A 22331-nucleotide genomic window follows, 5' to 3' on the forward strand; every position below is an offset into this window, starting at 1 on the left:
GGCCGCGGCGAGAGGGAGCGGGAGAGGTGCTGCTGCGGTCCTGCCTCCTGCGAGGTGTGGGAGACACTCCTCCAGGGACACGCAGCTGCCTCTAAAAACCCCACCGCGGGGCTCATCACGTGGCTCCCTCCCGACCCTCCTCACCTGCCTGCAGGTGTGCTTGCCTTGCGGAGAGGCACAGGGCGAGCCCTGCCTGGCCCCTGCCCGTGGGGATGCTCCCGAGCACGGTGCCAGGCTGGAGCGTGGGGCACTGGTGCTGGGGTGCCCAGAGCTTGCGGTGGGATGCTCACAGGCCCCAGGGGGGAAGCACCTCTACCAAGCACACATTGCGGTGGTTGCTTTAGTCTCTGCTAAGAGTTTGGTCACTGCAGGAGTTCCCCGTGCTGCTCTGCCCTCCTCTCCACTGGGCGGGCTGGCGGCTCAGCCTGGGCCAGGTCATTCCTGGGTTTTATACGGTGCCGTGAGGCAGAGCCCTGTGAGGCATCACCACCCGGGCACGGGGCTTGGGCTTTGCTCCCCCATGCTCACTGGTGCTGTAGCATTTCTGTTATTTCCCAGCTAGGGGAAACTGAGGCACGGAGTGATGAGGCTGCTGAGGAGAGCAGCGAGTCTTGTGCCTACGTGCAGGAGAAGACAAAATGACTCCTGCCCCAGGAACGGGGCTGGAGCACTGAGCTGCCTTTGAGACAGTGCCTTAGGGCTGCTGCGTGCAGCTGCACCCGGGCGAGCCGGGAGCATCCGTGGGCACGGAGGTAGGTGGGTGCCTGGGCAGGAGCAGCCCCCGGGAGGCAGCGGAGGAATGTGTGGGGCTTGGCACGCCTCTGCCCTGCGGAGCAGGAAGCAGGAATGTGGCAGGGGGGATTGGGGCAGGTGATAAAAAAGCTAAAGTGCTACCTGCCTCCAGAGCCTTCCTGTCCCTTCCCAGCAGCAGGGAGCCCGGGGGCAGAGCTGTCTGGGCTGGCGCTGCTGGGCCTGCCCGGCACTTACTCTGGGGAAGACGATGCTGAAAGCAGCTCCTTGTTCCCTGCATCACCAAGCCAGCAGGACAGAGGGACTTGCCAGGTGCGGCGGGTCCGGAGGCCATGGGGAGGGCCAGGTCCTCGTCCCCTGAGCAGCGCGGGACTGCCACGTGTGTTTGCCCATCATTTCATTAGCGAGCAGTTGCTAAATGCCTTCCTGTGCAAGGGGTAACATGTTGAAAAATGGCCCAGGAGTGGGTCTGACAAATTGTTGGGGTGACTGGTGCAAAAGCAGAGCCTTAGGAGAACGTGCCCCCCTTGATCCATCCCTTCCTATCTGATTGTCCCGGCTCACATTTGATCAATAGCCACAATTAGCAGGGAGCTATTTGTCTATTGCCCTTCTCCTCTCTTGGCTCTTTGAAGTCGGAGCTAATTTAGGTGCTTCTGCTCCAGGAACCCAATAAATCAGGAGCCAGGGCCTCGGGGAGAGGGGAGGACCAGGCAGCAGGACTTCAAAGGGAGGTGAAGCTTGCAAATATTTTTGAGCACTTACCTGTGCTCACTATGGCCCTCTTGTTCTCTCCAGCAGCCTTCTGGCTGCCCAGTCTTGCTCTGCCCAGGAGCAGATGCTCCCCCGGCCACTGACTTACCCGGTGAGCTCAGCTTGGGAGCAAGGGGCTCTTCGGGATGCTTGAATGCTGGCAGGACGTGCATGCCAGGCCCACTTAGAGACATGCCTGTCCAAAACCCAGCTAAGCAAGATGGATCCCTGCCGCAAGGATGTTTTTGCTGGTGTGGGATGTCGGGAGGTGCAGTACGGAGCAGATCCGGCAGTGGCTGAGCTGGACACAAAGCCAGTCCCAGCTGGGACGATGCTTGGGCAGAGGCAGGGGCAGAGGGCAGGCAGCAGCCCCGAGGCTGCCCCCATCCTGCCCGCAGCCCCCGGGAGCTCGCTGGGGAGTGCTGCCAGGGGTTCCCAGCATCTCGGCTCTGGGCAGCCCTGGCCCTGCAGGGATCCAGCCCCAGCTCTCGGAAGCGGGCAAGGCCAGACCGTAAATCACGGGTCATGGGATGCCACCTGCCGCCTGTAATTAGTGCATCCCGCTGGGCCATCCCCACCTTGTCCTGGACGCTTCCTACCTAGGTGCCCATTACAGGGTGGGAGGCCAGGAGGAACGCCCACCCAGGCCCTGCTCCCTCGGCCCCCGCTGATTTATCGCCGTGCACTGGAGAGATTTATGGGCTGAGATAGGGAGGCAGAAATGTGTTGTAAGGCTCTGCCGGGCTCATCTGCCTGACAGATGATGAAAGAGCTGTAATTATCCGTCGCCACGCATAAATCAAGCCACTCACGGCACCCACCCACCCCCTCCCCAGCCTCCACGAAGGGGTTCGACCCCCGGGGATACCCCACCTCTCCAGCACGTGTCACACTGGGCTTGGGGCACTGCTGAGCGCTGGGCACCTGCCCGTCCTGGGCAGCATCGTCAGAGCTCTCGCAGGTCCCACAGCCCAAAGGTGTGGTTTGGGTGTCTTCGCCCCTAACACTGCTGCTGAGCAGGGGCTGCAGCTCCTGCAAAGAGCCGTGGACTGGCTGCCCCTCACCCACATCCATCCAGCACCCCCAAACCACTGCCGCTTCCAGGTGACAGCTGCCGGGACCATGTGGGAGCACAGCCCTCACCGGAGATAAAACCCTGATGGGGTGGTGAGGGGGCAGCCGACATGGGCTGGGGGGGCCTGCCCGGTGCCTGGCAGTGTCCCAGCACCATCCATCCTCCTCAGGAAGGCTGCACCGGGAGGCACGGCTCTGCCAGAGGGAGACTACGGAGAGGGAGCCCGTGGTGCCGAGGCATGAGAACCAGGGACTGGCATGCAGGGAGGTGCCCACCCCTGCGCAGCTCCCTGTTCTCGGGTGATGACGGAGGGGAAGAAGGAGGCGGTTGTTGCGACACTGCATGGGCCCCGTGGGTAAATAAATAGGGCGCTTTGTTCTTGCTGGGGCATGGCCAGGTGGCACAAGGGACAGCAGGCTTGTGAGTCATCCACAGCCAGCCATCATGCAGTACACGGGAGGAGGCAGGGGAAGGCAGGTCCCCGCAGCCGTGCTGCCTGGAGGCTCCTGCCTCTGCCCCCAGCACCCCGCGAGGTCCCATGCCCCAGCGCCTCGCATGGCACAGGGGAACTGCCGACCCTGCCCAGGGCACGGGGCTGGAAAGCCTTGTCCCATGGGGCAGGAGCGAGCCAGGGGCACGCGCGCTGCCGTGGCAGCTTAAACACAGCGGGCACACACGGCGTGGCACAGAGTGGGCAAAAAGCCTTACGTGGGCCTTCGTCACCCACCGCAGGAGTTTGTGCCTGCCCTTCTGTCTGGTGGGAATGGTCCATCCATCCTGAGACCGACAGGGCAGGCAGGGCGTCACTGGCCCGAGGATGAGGAAGGCCAGGAAACGGGCAGAGCTCCATAGCAAAGGCCAGGGCACACGGTGGCTGGGGAAGGGCAGCTCGGTGGCACAGGAGCTACCCCACGCCTTTGAGGCTCGGTTGTTCCTGGCTCGGGGACCGGTTTCTTGCAGCGCGTGGGATTGTTTGTGTCATTAGCTGTCGCTTTGTTAACTGCTCTGACGCTGCCGGCACCAGACGCTTCCTCGCCTGCACAGCATCCTCCCGGCCCACGTCCCGCAGCTCCCCCGGGGAGACCCAGAGGTGGGGACGGAGGAACCGAAGGTCGGGAATACAGCACCCGCACCCCGCTCGGGCTCCCGAAGTCCATCCCGTATTAAGCCCCGGGGGCGTTTGCGGTGCTCCCCGAAGAACGAGCGGCAGAGGCGGAGCTGCCCGGCCGCAGGTAACCCGGCCGCTGGCTCCACCGGGCTAGCAGCCGGAGCCGAGCCGGGGGGCGGTGGCAGCGCTGCTCCCCGCCCCGGCGGGGCCGTGCCGAGGCGGGGCGGGCCGGGGGCGGGCACCGACGTCAGGCCCCGCGGCGGCGGCGGCGGCGGTGGTGGCGGCAGCGGGGGGGGCGGAAGGCGGCGGCGGCGGCGGCGCGGGGGGAAAACTTGGGGCCGGGGCGGGGGATGGCGGCGGGAGAGGCGGCGGCGGCGGGCGAGGCGGCCCGGGCGGACTTCGCCCGGCACTGGCAGGCGGAGTTCCCGGGGGAACCGGCGCCCCGCATGGAGCTGGGCTCGGTGCGGGCCATGGAACGGGAGCTGGAGCGCTGCCGCCGCCACCTGCGCCGCCTGCAGCGGGCGCTGGCCGAGGAGCGCTTCAAGGTGGGCTACCTGGAGGCGGCGCTGGCCCGAGCCCCCCCACCCCCGCCGCCGCCGCCGCCCCTGCCCGCCGCCGCCGCCCCCGCCTGCCGCCCGGCCCCGCCGGCGGGCCCGCGGGCAGCTCCCCGGAGGGAGGCAGCGGCGGCAGCTCCGACGCGGAGGACGCCTCCTCGGCAGGTGGGTGCCGCGGGGGGCCCCGGGGCCCCGGCACGGCCGAGGGGGAGCCGTCCCCACCCTGCGTCCCAGGGAGTCCCACAGCAGGGGCGAGGGTGTCCCCAGCCCCTGTGCCGTCCCCATCGCGTGGTCAAGGGCGTCCTGTGCTGCTGCTGCGTGGCCGAGGGCATCCCCAGCCCTTGTGCTGTCCATCCTGAGCTCCCGTGCCGTAGCCATGGCACAGTCAAGGGCACCTCGTGCCACTCTGTCCCCACGTCCCCATGCCAGGCCGTGCCGCTGCTAAGGCCATCCCAAGCCCCTGTGCCATCCCTGTCTCACAGTTGATGCACCCCGTGCTGTGGCACGGCCGAGGATCTGACGGTCCCCCCGGTCTGTCTCTGTCACGCAGCCAGGGGCATCCTATGCCGTCACGTGGCTGAGGCTGACCCAAGCCCTCGTGCCATCCCCATCAAAGAGCTAATGCCACCCCCAGCCCTTGTGCTGTCCCCATCCCACCACTAAGGTCACCCCAAGTCCCTGTGTCATCCCTGTCCCACTTGCGAGGGCATCCCGTGCCAAAGCCCCATCCTCGGGCACACAAGGAGGGAGGGTGGGTGGCCGGTCTCCTGCAGCTGGCTGTTGGTGATGTGCCACTGGCCTAGGAGCCACCTCTGGGGTTGGGACACTGCGGGAGAGTCACTTCCTCCAGGTGTGACCTGGCTCACAGGGACACCTCTGCTCGGGTGACACCCTGTGAACTGCCATGGGGAAGTCACGGAGCCGCTAAAGCAGAAGCGTGCCGGGGTGGCGAGGTGTCCTGGGGCGTTTCGCTGGGCGGATTGAGGACAATGTTGTTTTGCAAGTGACTGGCTGTTTCGTGGCACTGAAGGTGCAACCAGCTAGCGCTGTCACCCATCACGCTGTCCTACTTCTAGTGGCCTGGAAGTTGTTATTGCGTCAGCTTTAATCCCAGTTCAAACACAGTCCTGACAGCTAGGGAATGTCACTTCTTATGTCACTAATTCTGCAGCTGACTTGAGTTAATTTTGTTCTCGCTCGATTGTTTGGGGTGGTGGTTTTCCCCCAAGGCTGTATCGTGCTGACTTAAGATTGCCTAGGTAGCAAGCACTCTGATGTCAAGCCATGCTTAATATTTAGTGTAATTTGTATTTATTGCATTAGTCTACAGGGCGGGAGAACAGCTCAGTTTCTGTTTCACCTTCCCAAGCTGTCTGGAGGTGAAACGTCCAAAGTACGTGGCTGCTCTCGGTTTTTTCTCCGTACTGCACTGGGCTCACTCACACACGTGTTTGTGCCTCTACCCGATCGGCGGGGACTGGCCATGGGAGCCTGCTCCCAGCCCTGCGGCGAGGACCAAGGGCATTCGATGTGTCGCCTTCAAAGGGCCACCCCAAGCCCTTCTCCAGCTCCCCGTCAGCAGGCTCTGGTTGTAGTTTTTGGAGAGCTGCTCAGCGGCTGAGGGGGCTCAAGTGCGTCGGAGCAACCAAGCACAAATCCTTCTGATTTACACTCAGATCTTGCATTTTGTTTATATCTGGGTAACGCTCCTGAATGTTTCCAAACACCCAGGACTGTGCAAGGCTGCTCGCAGGCCGGTGGGGTGTTGTTAAAGGGGCTTCCCTGGAGCACAGCATAAGCCCCTGAGGATCCTGGCTTCGTAACTCAGAGGGGTGCTCCAGCCCCACACCGCCCTTCGAGGTGGCTGGACCAAGACCTTTGCAGCCAGTCGGGGTGAGTCTTTTGGGCAAGACCTTGAAATCCAAGGCTGCATCTGCTGTGGTTAAATGTGGCCTCTTCCTTCTCCTCCTCCTCTTCCTCCTCCTCCCCCAAATGGGTCTCCATCGTGGTCCCCAGCTCTTGCACTCGTCCGAGGAGGCAGCGTCCCCTCCGCCGAGCGCCCAGCTCCTTGCCCCGTGGCACGGCCGGGCTCTGTGCAGAGGTTGGCTGACGGCGGCGGCGATGAGCTCTCCCCAGCCTTGTCCCGAGCCTTTCCCAAGCATCAGCACTTTTCTTTGTTGCGCTTTATAAGGGCGCCTGTGTGCACTGACGGCGCTGACATTTAAAAGCAGAATTTGAGAGTACAGTAAAACGCATGTGGTCGTTGCCTGGATCCCCGTTTCTCCGGACAGTTGGTTAACTTAGTGCTCCCGTTGTTTTCTTCTCACTTCTCTTTATTTTTCAGCTATAATTAAAAATTCCTGATCGCGGTGCTGTTTGCTTCTCCCTGCCAGCAGCCCAGGTGGTGTGTAACTTGGTTAGCAGTGCTCTGCCTGGGTCCCTCAGTATTTTAATGTGAATTTTGGAGCTTAATGGTGCTGTGGCTGAACGTGGTTGGTCCCTGGCTGTTTCACTGTAACCTACTGCACCGCTATCTGGACAGCAAGTGAAGGAGCATTGAATATTGTCTTTATGGGAATTACCAGGGAAAGACAGTGGTTTCCTTTAAGTAGCTTGTGATTAATCTGATTTAAAGCAAGGAAATCTGCAAGATGTCTCCTGTTTGCGGCTATTGCATGAGAGCAGCGCCTGTGACAGCCAGATACATGATCCTGGCATCTGAGATAACGCCTGTGCCAGCTCACCCGGGACCAACAAAATCTGAGCGTCAGCGAGCAGATGGCTAAAAACGAAGCGTGGAAAGGACTAAAATTCCCTTCATCTCGGCCGTCACCTGTCCCTGTGGCTAAACACGCAGCTGGCCTCACAGCTGAGTATGCGCGGTGCCGTGCATGGCCGTGCCGGGAGGTGGTTGGGGTGTGCCGGGGTGCAGCGATGCTTCGGCTGGGTGCTGCCTCCATCACCTCCCTTTTGCCATGGCACGAGTCTGGGGTGAAGGGTCCGATGCTGCGGGTTGATACCCACGAGGAGAGGGTGAGCTGAGCGGGCGGGAGGCAACTGTGTCAGTGACTGGGAGGAGGGACACAGTGATGCTCATCAGGAGATGCTTTGTACCCGGCAGCCGGGTAGCGCGCACAGAAGTGGAACAAACTCAGTGCTGGGTTTCCCCGCTTTGCCCTTGGGAAGCGGAGAAAGAGGCCAGCTTTGCCACGGAGCTGGGATACTGCGGGAGCTCCTGAAGCTCCTCTGGAAGGCTGCTGGGTTTGGGAGCCCCCGACCTGCCCTGTGCAGCACCCCGCACCCCAGAAATGCAAGCTCTGGGGTGGGGAGAGCTGGCATAGCTGGAATAGTCCACAATGGGGTTGCCTGGCGGATCTGGTTACGGCAGGATGCTGCGGCTGCGAGCTGTGCCGTAAATGAAATCCCCAGCCCTCTGTTTAGCTGGAATTACAGTTTCTGTCATGGAAAGATCCTGGAGTCACGTGGGCTCTTCTGATCAACCCGCCACACCGCCTTCGCTAGTACCTTGGGAAATGGGAAGGGAGGCTGCCAGCAGCAGCGGGGTCCCTGCCTCGAAGGGCGGTGAGCACAGAAAGGTGATGGTGTCAGTGTGTGCACCAAAGGGCTGAGATGGGGAAGGGGCCCTGGGGCATCTGGAGTCACTGGGGCATTGGCCGCCTCATCCCTGCGTGCCCAGCTGGGGGCTGGATTGCCATGGGTGTTGTGCTGGGGGCTCCTGGCATGGTTTGGGTAAAGGCAGGGCTTGTTCTTGCTGCTCCGTCCCTGCTTTCAGCTTATGCTGCTGCTGGCAAATATGTGATACTGCAAAAGTGGCGTCTCTATCTGTCCCAGAGAAACTCCTCCTCAGCCGGGGAGGTGATGGGGCAGCGCTGCAGGCAGGGCTCTGTCCTGAGCCACCCTTTGGACCCTGCTGGTTCCTCATCTCTTTCTTGTAAAATCCCTTAAAACCCCAGCAAAAGGAGAGCAGAAGATAGTAAGCAAATTCCAGAATTTGTCCCGGTGCATCTCTTTCTGTCTGGGGTAGGTCGCGGCATGCAAGAGGTGAAGGAACGGTGATCCCGCGGCACCCAGGAAGGTGAAGTGTTGCATTGTCTGTGCATCCATTCCCCTGGGAGTCGGTGCCGAAGCGGGGAGGTGCGTGGGTGGGAGTTGTCCCTCCTCGAGAGCCCATCTAGCACCTCTCTGTCCTCATATTTATTTTTTTAATTTTTACTTCATCGTATTTCCCCATTGTTGGAAAGCACTTGTTTGGCTCTGAAGATGCTGAAAGTTCATCTTCTGGCCAGGGAAGGCCAGGCAGAGTCTCAGTGTTTAATTTTAACTGCTTAGGCGAGGACAAAACCGCAGAGTGTGTGTGTGTGTGTATGCCTGCTGGGGACCTTTGAACCGCCTCCATCTGCTCTGGGGCCCGGCAGCGTTTCGGGAGGTGGCTTTTCGCCACGAACCCTCCTGATGGCAGCGTGACAACAACCCCTGCGTGACGTGGGGCTGCCTCCCCAGAGAGCCGTGCTGCTCAAGACAGGGACTGCAGGGTTAATGCTGGGGCAGGTTAGCACTGTTAAAGAAAATCATAAATAAATGCAAAAGTTCACGAGGTTAAAAAGCCTTTGAGTAGAACAGTTGCTGTTTAAAAGCATAGCTTTTAAATGAGAGCAGTAAGTGCTGGTTGTTGGAGTAACTTCCCTGTGATGGGCAAATAGTGGACGACTTGTAAAGGAGCTGGAAGAGCAAAGGGGAAACCTGTGACCAGCTCTGCCCGTGGGCGCCACTGGGATCTCTGCCCCGGGGCAGAGCCAGCAGCGGCCGCAGCATCTGCTGGGTGGACAAACAGCCCTTCCAGGCGCCAGCACCCTGCGAACGCCGAGCAGGGTGGACACACAGTGGGACGGGGGTCCCTGTCCCTCTCACCGGGCAGGGGGACGGTGGGTGAGCCGGCCCTGATGGGCAAGTCTGTGCTGCTGGCAAGCTGTCGTGGCTGGGTCTGGCTTTCCCCTGGCCTGCTCCCCTCTGCCATCAGCTCTCACATCAGCTAAGCGTGGTTGCAGTGGGCATCTGGCTGCTGCCCAGCATCACGAACCTGCATCTCCTCCGAACCAGATCCTCAAAATTGGTGTGAGCGTTCCCGGGATGGCTTCCTCCTCTCCCCCGGCACAGCTGCGGTACCTGCTCTCCTCAGCCCAGAGATGCCGACACGTCACCTGCAGGAGGTGGGTCTGGCTGCAGCATCCCTGCACATCCCTGCGTGCCGTCAGCTGAGCATGGTCCCACTGGCTGGGTAATTTGCCCCCCACCATTTGGGGCAGAGACGATCCTGAGCTCCCCCAGCTCAGCAGCATTCAGGCGGTGGGCAGCGGCGCTGGGCTGCGCGTTCTGTCCCTGCACCCTGCGGAAGGGAAGGAGGGGACGCAGTTCACCTTTCGGCGCCAGCGGTGCCGTGGGCTGTGCCTGCCACCGGGGTGAGCGCTTCGGCTCGGAGGTGGCCCCCCCTGGCCCCCCAGGCTCAGTGCAGCGGTGGCCGGTTGTGGGGCGATCGGTGATCCCCAGGTAGGAGCAGCGGCGGCAGCAGCAGGGCAGGCAAGAAGCCCTCATGAGGTGGCTGGCTACAGCCAGAAGTGCCCTGCGGGGCCTGAATACATTTGCATTGTAAGTCTATTGAAATCTGGTTTGGTTTTTTTTTTTTTTTCCCCCTGGAAGGACACTTCTGTGCAGCGGGGCTCTTTGTTCGGCTGGTTCCTCCTCCCTCCTGCCCAGCATGGCCAGCGATGCGGCCAGTTGGGATCCCAGCGGATGGCTCTGCTCTGTCTTCTGCTGGATGCTGTCGGCTGCGGCCAACCCTGCAGCAGTGAACAGAGGGAGACGCTTTCCCCCGTGCTGGCGGGGGATTAATATTCCCTTGGGTTAGAGAGGGGAGCCTGGTTTAGCCAAGGCAACTCACTAAAGTGCGCATCCATCCCCGGAAAATGGCACCTCTGCCCCTGGTTCATGGCAGTGCTGGGTTTGTCCTCCCGCTGAGGTCAGCCGGAGCAGCCGCCGGGAGCCTGGCCAGGGCTGAGCAGCCGGAGGGAGCACACCGATCTTGCTGCACCCCAAGAGACATCTTCAAATAGACTTGGCTTTCCCACTCCTAGTTACTTGATCGGTGTTTGCTAAGCAGGATAATTTGCATATGTAGATCAGTAGCAGCAACACTTCTTGGCTGTAGTTGGGGAGTAGAGCCTGGCCAGCCTAAGCAGAATCGTGGAGGATGTCCTGCAGATCTGTCCCGAGATAAGTCCCAGCTGCAAAGTTCAGGGATTGTTTGAAGATCTGGCAGATAGGGAGATCTTTGTGCTCAGACCAGGGCTTTCTGCCATGGGCTGTTTTCGTTCCAGCGCTGGGAACCAACACCTCTTCCTTCTCTTCCGCGGGTCCTGAGGCGGGAAAGCAAACCTGGCCGAGCCGTCTCGGCAGCGCTGGCACCGGGGCTGGGTGGGAGAGGAGCAGCCTGGGGCTGCAGCGCTGGCAGATATGGCCACGATCTCCTCCCTCTCGGAAGAGAGGCACAATGTGATAGCTGGCCCAGGCCTTCATCTGATATTAGAGGCTTTTTCCTGTGAGCAGCCACCACCTACCTTTCCTTCTCTGTCTGGTATTTTGAGAGGCCAAGGGCACTGCTGCTGCAGCTGGGTCTCTGCCCTCCTCCCCACGCTTGCTGGGCGAGGACCTGCCTGGCTCTGGCACCCTGCTTGGCTCCCGAGGGCAGGAGGCTCCGAGCGCCTGCCCTGCACTCCAGGCATCTCCCAGCTGTGCCCCGGGGCTGCGAGCAGAGCCTGGGGCTGATGCAGTGCAGGCCTCGGGATTTCCATCCCACAGGAAAGTGATAGTGGGGGAGAAGTTCTAAGCTGAGGAGCAGCATGTTCAGGACACCCAGCAGGAAGGATCTGCTGTGCTCCTTGGTGGGGAGGGTGGAAACGTTTTCATTTATTCCTCTTTTCCCTCTCTGGGAAAGGGATAGCTGCTGCTCTGCACCAGTGAGGGACAGCCCAGACCTCCCAGAGAGCCCAGCAGAGTGGGCACTGGAGCAGCTCGGAAAGCTGGGCTCTCGGCTGGTGTATCCCACCGCAGCCCTGGGCTCTGCAGCCCTGGCTGTGTCCCTGCCATGGCTCCAGGCCATGTAGGCTTCACCTCTCCCAACCAAAGGACTCTGGCTGCTCTCTTGGTCCTTGTCTAATGCTGCCACTTGCATGGTGCTCCCCAACCAACCTCTCCCCCTCCGCTTTTTCCCCAGGAAAACACCCCCTTTGCCCTACACCAGTGTTGGAGGTGCAGGCGGCTCCGGAGCTGCTCTCTGGTTGCTGCCAGCCCCGGGTGCCCACCAGCAGCCCCAGCCCGGCCCTGGGCGAGCGCTGAGGCTCATGTGGCTATGGCTGGAGGAGCCTCTTGCACAAGAGTCCAGAAATAGCGATGCGTGGGCTGGCGGGCAGGGGCTGGGCAGATGCCAGGCAGACAGCCAGACACCAGGCAGGCTGCACGGGGCCGGATGGTGGCGGGGAGGAACCGCAGGACTCGGCTTTCGGCTCTCGCTGCAGGGATGCTCGTAGCTGGAGCTGTGCTGTGGTCAGAGCTGGGGGTGGTTGCGGGGGTGTTGAGAATGTGGTTGGCAGCATCTCCTCACCCAGGGCTGGTCTGTGTCACTGCAGGGTGATGGGTGCCTGAGTGTGGGTGGGTGGTCCCCCCAGCCCCGGGGAGAGGAGGGAGGTTCAGCTGCTTTGCAGGTTTTGGGGTTTTGTTGTTGTTGCTTTTGCAAAGGTGAAAAGAGCACGAAAAACAAAGTAAAAATAAAACCCAACAGTTTGGCGGGGCTGTTTTGGCAGGGCTGTGGAAGGGCACCTGCCTGGGCTGGTGTGTGCAGCCAGATAAGGCCCGTCGGGTGCGGCATGGGGGCAGCTCCTGTTTGGGCATCTCAGTGCATGGGGAGGCTTTCTGGGACACCCGCCTAGCCGGGCTGCGGGGCGCTTGCCTGCCTGGTCCGCCTGGGCCTGGGCCATGGCGCTGCCAGGGCCTGCTGCGTGGTGTGACACTGGGGGTGGCCAGCCGGCGGAGGGCTCCCGGGGGTCTGGTGGCCTGTGGGTGGCTCATCCAAGTGCTCAGCTCATGCCCTGTCTTAGATAAAGAGGAAGATGCACGAAGAGGGGTTTGCACGGTGGTGTGGAGAGGCTGGTGCCATGGACAGGAGTGGCCAGGAAGTGTGTCCGGCCAGGGGAAGCATGTGGAAAACCTCCTGCGTGCATGCAGAGAGCCATGCATGGAAAACTGGCCACCCTGGGGGGCTGCGGGCTGCCTGCTGCCCCCATGGCTCTGCAGCCGCCATGCCGGAGGGGGAGCAGCTGCACCTTGTGCTGCCGCTGCTGCTACTACTGCTGCTGGTGCTGGTGCTGCTGCTGCTGCGGCGCTCCCCGAGGTGTGAGCGGAGCACGGTTTCCTGCCATGAACAGGGTTGATGTGCTCAGCCGAACTGCTGTCGCCTTCCTGGCAGCTCGCTGCGCCGGGCGGCGGGGCCTCATGCTGCGCGGGGCTGTGGGGGCTGCAGGGGCGCGGGGTTTGGCTGTGGAGGATGGAGAGGACTCTCCGTCGGAACCTTTAAGGGACAGAGCGGGGACAGGCTGTGGTACCGAGCTGGAGCCTGGGCAGGAGCAAATGGGGGAGTTGGTGGGGAACAGAGAGCAGCAAACGCTGTCACATCGTGGCCACCCTTAGCATGGGCAGTGCCAGCCCTGCCCAACGGCTTGGGGACAAGGGGACCGTCGACACAGGGCAGTGCAGGGGTGGTGGTGGTGCCCAGCAGCATCCCGTGGGGCAGCTGGGGGTGGTGCGCTTGGCTCCCCAAAATGCCTGGGAGCGGGGCAGGCGAGGGGTGGGAAATGGCAGCTGTGGGGCTGCACACTGTGCCACTGACTCAGCACCCGGTGACTCACAGCCCGTGGGCGCAGTGGGCTGTGGGCATGGGTCCTTGCCACGCTGGGGCTGGATACGGCCCCTCGGGGAGGCAGGGCTGTGCCAGGGGCAGCAGTGGCTCCTCACCCTGGATGCCACGTGCCGGTGGCTCCACGTGCCCCAGCCATGCCGAACCACAGCCTTGGCATTGCTGCGCTCGCCCAAAATGTATCGACTGCCTCCGAGCCTGGTGTGAACATCCGTGGGAGCGGGGATCAGGTGGTGGCAGTGCCTTGGCAGGGTCCCCTCAGGTTCCCCAGCTGGGGCGGTTGCCGATGCCACCCGCGTCCTGGCACTTCACGCTCCGGTGGCTCTGCCTTTCCCTTGTGCCCGGCGGAGCGTTATCCCTCCTGCCTGGTTCCCATCTGGCCCCAGCGCCTGGTCCAGGCCCTTCCCCTCATGGCTGAGCCCGCAGGCAGGATGCGGCCGAGGGCACCGGCGGGGGATGCTGCCCGCACCACCGGGATGGAGGCAGCGGTGCCGGCACAGGCTGAACGAGGGCAGTCTGTGCACTTGAACGCTTGGCTGGCGCCCTGACATATTGGGGTTGATGACTCTGGCACTTTATATTTCCTTTGGCTACATGCAGCTGGGGAGGGCAGTTTAACCCCTGCCTGCCCACGCCCCACTCTGCCGACCCCGGTTGTATGGGGCAGGGCAGCTCCTGGCTCCTGGAGGTCCTGGTTCCTCCCGCAGCCACTGGAGCCGGGGAGAGCAGGGCCAGGAGGAGCCTGCGTCCTTCAGCTGTAGCGGTTTGAGGGGCTGGTGAGGTTTTTCTGGGGAGGGGGCACAGCATCCCTGGGTCATAGAAAGGAGATAAGACCACGGTGGAAAGGGTGATGGAGGCAGGCTCCCCTTTTCCCCCCACTCTTCTTGGGGTGGCCTGGGGGGCAGCCGCATGCCCCCGTGCCACCACCGTCCCCTCCTCCTCCTCCTCCCTGGTCCCCAGACCCCTGCGGAGGGTCGATGTGGCTGCGTGCGGGGGGGACGCTGAGCTCGGCTCCCCCCGGCAAGGCAGGGGCGGGAGGCGGGACGCGCTGCCATTGCCAGGCGGCACCTCCTTCCCTGGGCACCCCTGGCAGAAAAGCCACCGTGAGCCCGGGCAGGCGGCCGTGGCCGGCTCTCCCATCCAGCCCCCGCCTGGGCCTGCGGCCCCCCGCCTCCCGCCCTCGCCCGCCGCCTTTGTTGTGAGATGAGAGCCGGCTGGCGGGGCTGAGAGCCGGCACAGCCCTCCCGAGCATGGAGCCGCTGAGCCACCGCGGCCTGCCACGGCTCTCCTGGATTGACACCCTCTACAGCAGTACGTGGCCTGGGCTGGGGGGTGGCGAGGGGGGGCCGGGGTGGTGGGTCCCCCCTACCTGTTGTGTAACGCTGCGTCGCGCTGGGGAGGGATGCTGTGCCGGCGATCCCGTGCTGGGGGGCTCGCGGGCTGAGCTGAGCCCGGGCAGGGGGCAGGCGAAGCTGGCAGGGGGTTGCGCTCCCCTCCCTGAGCATCCCACATGCCCCAGTGGCAGGGCAGGGCTGGCTGGAGTCGGTCCAGCATCCCCCAGGCTCCGGGGACCTGCTGCCCATTCCGGGGGGGCTGCATGAGTGGGATGGGTGACGGTGGTCCCAGTGCGGTGGGGCTCACTGAGGCTGGAGCAGCCTGACAGCTGGCGCTGCCCACGGGGGTCCTTGAGGACGTGGGTGCTTTCTGCCCCACGTTCCATCCCCGTCCCTCCGTGGCCGTGGGAAGGCACCTCTCCCCCAGCCGTGGTTTTTGCAGCGAGCTCCGAGGCGCTGCACTGAGGATGCTGTGGCAACACGGTGTTGGTACCAGGGGGTTGGCAGCCGGTTGGGCTGGGGGTGTCCTGCAGCAGCCCAGGGGGTGCGAATCTCCCCCGTCCCACGGACGGGCAGGAGGGAGGAATGAGCCCTGGAGCTGTGCTGGTCCTGGTCCCGCGGCAGCTGTCTCAGCGGCAGCCAAGGGAGCCAGGGACACGGCTAGGGGATGGGGGGGCTCGGTCACGGGGTCCCCGTTGTTCATTCTAGGGGAGTGTTGAGCTGCATGGGCACCTCAGGGGTGGGTTTCGGGGTGCACTGTTGAGCTCGGAGCCTGGCGTTTGTGGGGCAGTGAGGTTTGGCAACGGGTGCATGGGAAGGTGGGATGCTCTGGAGGAAGGGGCACGGTGCTCTCTGCATGGATTTTGCATCTGTGGTGCCCTGGAAGGAGCAGGGGCTGCCGGGGAGGGCACGTTGCATAGGGCTGAGCCCCCCCCAAGTTTTCCAGCCCGAAGCCTCTGACACCCGTAGCCGGAGGCCGCATCCAGCAGCGGCAGTCCCAGGGTCGGGTGCAGGTGTGCAGCTTGTGCAGGTGGCTGGGTGGAGCCCGGAGGCCACATCCAGCCCCAGCCTCCGCACCCTCCTTCCCAGCCGCAGCATCTCTGCAAAGCGATGGCTCTGCCGTCCCAAATCCTGCTCCAGCCGCCCCCGCCGCGGAGGGGAGAGGCGCGGGGGAGGCTGCTCAGCGTGCCCATGTTTTGGGGGATGCGGGGCAGGGTCTGGCCTTCGTCACACCGGGGAAGGCGGTGACGGCGCGGAGGAGATGCTGTTTGTGTTGAGCCACCCTTTGGAGGAGGCCCGCGGAGGCAGGTCCGAGGCCAGCTCACACATCCATGTTGTCATGGTGAATTTTCACCCAGGCACAGGGAAACGGCAGCTTTTCCCCAAAACCTTGCAAGCTCCGTGTGGATGTTGGGCGTCTCCCGGCAGTGGGATAGGACGGGCGAGCGTTGGGGTGTGCCGGCGCACTGCTGGGGTGCCAGGGAACAGCACACGCCTGGCTGGAGAGTGAAGAAAATGCCACCCTGAGCTGCTGTGACTGTGCTGCCTCTGCCTGGGCTGGGCAGGATCCGGCCGCTGCCCTTGGCTGTGCTCCCTCTTGGGGACCATCGTGCTGGGATTAGCCTGGGTCAGACGTGGGAAGAGGTGGCAGAGCGGAAACATTATTTTCCTGGGGAAAATAATCCCCCATGGGGATGTGTTCCTGGCCCTGTCACCCTCCTGGGTCCACGTGCCAGCCCATAGGACCCCTGCCCTGATGGGTGCCAGCCCTTGGTGCATTGTGGGGCTGGATCCAGCTCAGGGCCACAGGGCTGCGTGCGGGAGCCGGGGATACAAGGCTGTTTCAGGCTGGGGTGTCCTCACCTCCCAAAGTGGCTCCCCTGGGCCAGGCTGCCTCCCTCCCCTCCGTCCCCACGCCTGGGGTGGAGCAGGAGGATTTCCACTGCTGCTAAAAAACGGGAGCAAAAATAGCGCTGGGTTTTGGCACGGGCACAGGAACAGGCTGCAGGGGCAATGCAGCTGCGGGGGAAGGAGGGAGGCGCTCGGTTTGGGCTGGCTGGGTGGCAGGAGCACCCCACAGGCAGGGAGCCGCAGGGGCCAGCCCCTCCGTGTCCCCTCGCCCAGCAATGTTCCCCTCGCTCATCCTGGCTGCTTGGTGGTGCTTGGTTCCCTCCCTGCAGCGGGTGCTGGGGGAGCTGGGGAGGTCCCTCTGCCCAGCCTCCCCAGGTGAGAGCCCCATAAATACTGCACAGCTACGGGTGGCACAGCTGGAGGCGCAGCTGGAGCCGTGGGGACACGGCTCCGTCCTCCCTCCTGTGGGCGGCACAGGGTCCCTCTCCCTGGGTGCCTGTTGGGGCACTGCCTGTAGGTCTCATCCCCAGCTCAGGTCTGGGACTGGGACGTAGATCTGCTCCAACTGGGAGCAATGGCTGCATGAGCCGGGTCATTCCTGCATCCCTGCAGGCCAGTCTCTTCCCTCTCCGTGCCATCAATGCCGCCTTCTTCTCTGCACCACTGCGGGTGTCACATCCCAGGGTCCCCAGCCGCCTCATTAAAGCTGTGTTCCTCGTTACCTTGCCACCAAGCTGCCCCAGCCTGGGTTGCCAGGTCTCCCACAGTGCTGGTGCCACTCTGGGTGCCTCCGTTGCCCGCCCCACAGTTAAGCCCAGAGCTGCACACCTTGGCCTTGGTGGAGGGGAGGCAGTGGAGCCTGATGGCCTCCAAGCTGGTGTGCCTGGTGGGGACCGTCAGCTTTGTCCCCTCTCTGCTGCCTTGGCTCCCCCTTAGACCCCACCTGATGGGGAAGGGCGCTTGGGCAAGAGGTTTGGGTTTCTCTGGGGCATCCCCAGCCTGAGGACAGTGCCCGGTTGGGTGGGCTCGGGGGAGCTGCGTGAGGTGGGTGTCCTGGGAAGGTGGCCATCATGGGGGGACACCAGTGCTAACGTACCTCATGCTGCCTTGCTCCTGGAGGCATCCCAGCTGCGACCCATCAAAGGCAGGAGGGACGAGGGACATCCCACCGCGAGGAGGCAGGACAGGTTAGAACCAGGGATCCCCTTTCCCTGGAAGCTGAGGACCAGGGGGAGCTACAGGCTCCCCCATCTCCGCCCATCCAGCTCGTTCATTCCCAGTCAGCTCCTGGGTTGAATGGGGGCTGCGGTGGCCTGGTGAGGGTGGCACACCAGTCTCTGAGGTATGGTTATTAGCTGCTAATTGCTAACAAAGCAAGGTCTGAGAGGGGCTGTGGTGTCCTGGCAGAGCCAGGATGCATCTGGCCTGTGTCAGGGGTCTTTTCCATCCCACCCCCGATGCAGGATGGGACCCCCCCCATCCCTCCCCACTGGCACTGGCAGGGCTCCCAGCCTGAGTGGGCTTCACAGTGCTCTTTTATTTAAAGATTTATCCACTTTCAATATGAAGCCGAATGCAATATTAATGTGCTGAGTGGTGTTGGTGGGAGTCAGGGGAGTCCTCGGCCAGGGTGGCAGGGCTGTCGGGGCATGAACTGGCAGCGGTGCGGGGTTTGGTGTGGGACGGCTGCTCCAGCCCCTGTGCACCCTGTTTTGGCCAGGGTGCCGGGGTCTCCCTGCTGTCTGTGCCCAGGGAGCCTGTGGGGACAGCCATGGGGCTGCTGGGTGGGGAGGGGAGCGAGGGGCTGGCACGAGGTGGGGGTGGGCAAGCCGTGCCCACCACCTCTTTGGGAGCTGCCAAGGGGGTCTTGCCCACAGGCCTGGGGTGGGGGTGCTGGCTGCACCCCGCGGCTGCCCCTGCCGCAGCCGGGCTCCCTTCCCCCTCCCCTTTGTCAGCATCTCGGGGCTGCTGCAGCCGCCTCTTCCCGCCGCCACCGAGCCGCTGCCGTTTCCATGGTAACAGGTTAGGATGTACCCCGGTCCCCCACTGTGCCCCGGGGACCCACTGAAGACCCCGGGGCCCCCCTGCTCCCACTTGGAGCTCTGACTCCCCAGAATGGCTTCCTGTGGGCCATGGGTGATGGGGGGGGGTTGTGGGACAGCGTGGGGCATCTAAAAATGGGTGCTGGCCTGGTGTGGCAGTGGCCTCATCCTGCGCTGAGGAAAGCAGACCCCCTTCTGCCCCCCCAGCGTGGCCCAAACTGCCCACCCACCATGGAGCTGCCACCATCCCCCTTCTTCCAGGGAAGGTGGCACTCTCCTCCATGCTGCGGACCCAGGCGTCCTGGCATCGGTTCCCACGCTTGGAGGAGGATGGGCATGGGGAAGCGGGGAGGACAGCAGCCGTGGCTGCCAGCCCATCTCCATCCCTCCCTGGGGATGGCATGGGGATGGCGGCCGCCGGGCAGGCAGGGTAGAGCCGCTCGCATGGGGCCGGGGCGTCTGGCAGAGCAGCTGTCCCTGCACAGAGGAGGCCGGCGGCCTCTCTGTGCCATTAATTATGCAAATATAGGGAAGTGTGTCGAGCGGAGGATGCCCTGCGGGGCCGAAGATGCTCTGTGTGATGCCCTGCCTGCTCGGCCAGGCAGGCGGAAAGCAGGCAGCCGAGGGCAGCGGGGCCGGGGTGGGCTGCAGGTGTGGGCGTGCATGTCCATGCGTGGCCCTGGGTATAGGACACGGGGTCAGTTGCCCGCAGGTAACCGCAGGCTGGGGTGGTTGTGGTGTGCTGTGCGGTGACCCTTGGCCGTGCCGCTGCCTGGATGCTCACCACCACCCTCTCTTCCCCTGGCAGACTTCAACTATGGTGCGGACGAGTATGATGCCGAGGGCAACGAGGAGCCCAAGGTGCTGCCGGAGGGCTCGGAAACCATGCCCTACATCGATGAATCGCCCACCATGTCCCCCCAGCTCAGCGCCCGTGGCCAGGAGAGCGGGGACGGTGTCTCGCCCACACCCACCGATGGCCTCAGCACAGGGGTAGGTGCTCAGGACGCAGAGCTCTGCACCGGGTGTGGTTGAAGCCGGGGCTGCGGATGCCCAGCTCGGTTGTGTCAGCAGCATTGGTGGTGCTCTGGTGCTGCTGTGACCTGGGGGACTGTCCCCTGGCATCCCAAACCCTGCTGGCCGTGGCCCTCTGGGCTCTGGGGAGCAGCACCCTGTTCTGCTGCTGGTGGTGAGGGTGCTGTGTCTGTGGGACACGTTGTGTCCCTGCCCCATCGTGCCATGCCAGTGGCAGAGCCAGGACGGCACGGGCTGGTCGGAGAGCGGGGTCCGGGTGCTGGAGCCCAGCCGGGCTTGCTGGGAAGTGTGGGGTTCCCGGGGTCCCCTGCTCGGGGGAGCCCTTGGGGACAGGGCGCAGCCGCTCCGCCGGGCTGCCGGCTCCATCTAGCGGCACTTGGGGACGAGGAGCCAGCTGGGGAGGGACACCTTGGTGTCCCCCCCTCTTCTGGGGAATTTAGATTTAACCCCTCCTCTCCCTCTGCTTTTCCGAGAGCATCCTCGGAAAGCCCTTGGGGTTTATCCAGGATGTTTCACAGGAGGGATGCTTGGAGAGCTGCGGGGCGGGAAACCAAAGGGAAAAAAAAAAAATGTTTTTCCAGAATAAAAGTTTCCGTAGGGCCCGGGGGCGGTGGAGCCGCTGTCCCTGGGGACATCGGGGCTGCCGTCCCCGGTGTGTGCCCTGGACCGGTGGGCTCTTGGCAGGGCAGCGGGCGCCTCTGGCCCCTCGGCACAGGGCTCGGGGCTGGTGCGGGGGGCGACCGCCTGGCCCCGGGGCTGGGGGAGCCCCCCCCCCCCCCCCGGCGCCTGCCGCTGCCCAGGCTGGGGAAGCTGCCGGGGTGCCGCAGCGGACTGGGGGTTGGCCGGGGCAGGAGGCCGGGCTGGGAAACGTGATGGTTTTTGTCGTGGAAAGAGTTAAGCCCTTAACCCGGATGCTGAGGCAGAGGAGGCGAGAGGTGTGGCTTCCTCCCCAGGGCCCGCTGCTGCGCAGCATCCTCCTCCCGGCACCCAGCGCGGCCCCACGGCGGTCCCTGGGGAGGGAGGGAGGCCCTCTGCCACCCTCTGCCACCCTGCTGCGCGAAGGACCCTGTCCCGGGGCTGGGTCGAAACCACCCGGGCTCTGGGCCCCTTGTCCCCCAGCAGGATGGTGGGCACAGCCCTGCGAGCCCCAGCCCTGACATCCCGGTGCCGGGGTTTGGCGATGGACGTGCTGTGGGCGATGGGCTCCGTCGCCGGGGGCCAGTGGGGATAGCAGAGGGTGGCCCTGGGGAAGCAGGGTTAGGGGGAGACCCTGGGGGACGCTGGCAAAGCGGTGCCCTTAGGGGCTGGTGGAGGATGCTGGGGCTGGACACAGGCAGTGAAGCCGGCTTGGTTGGCACTAACAGGATTGGGAAGTGTTGGAGCTCAGTGCCAGCTCTACCTCCATCTCTTTATCTAGAGCTGCTCGTGCTGGGGTTTAGCAGAGAACCGTCTGAATACCGGCACTTTTAATCCTGCGTGTCCAGCCTTGTGATGGGCGCAGGCTTGCGTGCGGATCCCACTGTGGACGGTGGCATGGGGTACCAGGCTTGCCCTGTTGCTATTCTCCGGTGAGGTGGAACTGGTGTCTCTGCCTTTTGGAGGGCTGGAGGAGGTTTCTGGTGTGGCATCTCTTCTTACAAGCTCCTGGGGCAGCTGTGACCACGTCTGGGGCCCCCGGCCACTGGATGCAGACACAGCCTGTCCCTCCCTCTCCCACGTGGGAAACGCAAGCGCCATGGTCATGGTGTGGGGTGGTGGCCCAGCCCCTGCTCGGGTGCTGCTGGGTTTGGCACTGTGGGTGGCTTTCCCCTGGGCAGGGAGCATTCCCCACTCTGGGGACCCGGCCGCTGCGGGCAGGGTCCCCGTGGCCCTGGCACAGACCCCTCTTAACAAAGGCTGGGCAAAGCCTGAGCTGTGGCGTAGACACAGGGCTGGGCACAGGCTCTGGAAAGTCCCCGTGTCTGTGTCCCTGCCCACTTCTCACAGCAGGAGTTTGTTCCAGGCTTGGACAGGCACGGGGAGGAGAGCCAGCTCCTGCGGGCAGAGCACACGCAGCCGCTGGTTCCCCTTTTGCTGCTGAGGAGCAGGGGGGAAACTGCTGAAACAGCTCTTGCGTTAGTGTCCCCTCCTCCAACCCGTTCTTGCCCCATTTACCAGGGCCACGATGTCCCTCACAGGTGTCACGCCACTGCTCCTGTCCCCGCTCCCTGGCTGCCCTGGGGCTGTGGTCAGGCTGGGGCAGTGGCAAGGTGCCAGCGCTGATCCCCGTGGGATGCGGGGCAGATGCTGTGGGAAGGCATGCGCCTCAGCTGTGTTACCCTGCCCCGAGTCCCCTCTGGGGCAGGGAGAGGTCCGGTACCCTTCTGGGGTGCTGAGCCAGGTCCCCTTATGGGACCTGGTGATGCTGCTGCCCTCCAGGGTCACTTCTCACTGGTGGCAATCCCCGTGGCAATCTGGCTCTCTGCCTGCCCACAGGACACGGGGGGACCAGGGGGCCACGGCAGGATGGGTGCTCTCCCATTGCTGGCTGCTCTGCCGGGTGAGGTCACGGGGGGGGGGGGGGCCATGGCAGGGGGCAGGGGACCCCTCCCCATGGGTCTCGCTGGGCACGCCGAGCTCTGCCAGCGTTGGGAGAGCCTGCTCGGGGAAGGCGGCTGCCGTGTGCCCCAGCCTTGACCACACTCCGCCGGCGGAGCAGCCCCACCTCCAGCGCCAAGAGATGCATTTCCTGTAGCGAGCGTGCAGGGCGGAGCGGCAGGGCTGGCTGGGGCGCAGGGCGGCGGGCAACGGCCCTCCACCGCCGGCGGCCCCCCCGGGGGTTGAGCGGAGGCCAGGGGAGAACCAGG

At 63.8% G+C, this 22331-nt stretch overlaps 1 protein-coding gene across 1 annotated transcript in view; it reads left to right on the forward strand.

The window, feature by feature from the left end:
• Window positions 1-14473: 14473 nt before the first annotated feature.
• Window positions 14474-22331, forward strand: part of ABR (ABR activator of RhoGEF and GTPase) — a 32351-nt gene continuing 24493 nt past the window's right edge. The window contains exons 1-2 of the mRNA XM_050908702.1: window positions 14474-14534; window positions 19259-19447. Of these exons, the coding sequence (XP_050764659.1) occupies window positions 14474-14534; window positions 19259-19447 (250 nt within the window). The remainder of the gene's footprint in view (window positions 14535-19258; window positions 19448-22331) is intronic.

Source organism: Gymnogyps californianus, chromosome 20 (assembly GCF_018139145.2).
Source record: "Gymnogyps californianus isolate 813 chromosome 20, ASM1813914v2, whole genome shotgun sequence".
Taxonomy (NCBI): Eukaryota; Metazoa; Chordata; class Aves; order Accipitriformes; family Cathartidae; genus Gymnogyps; species Gymnogyps californianus.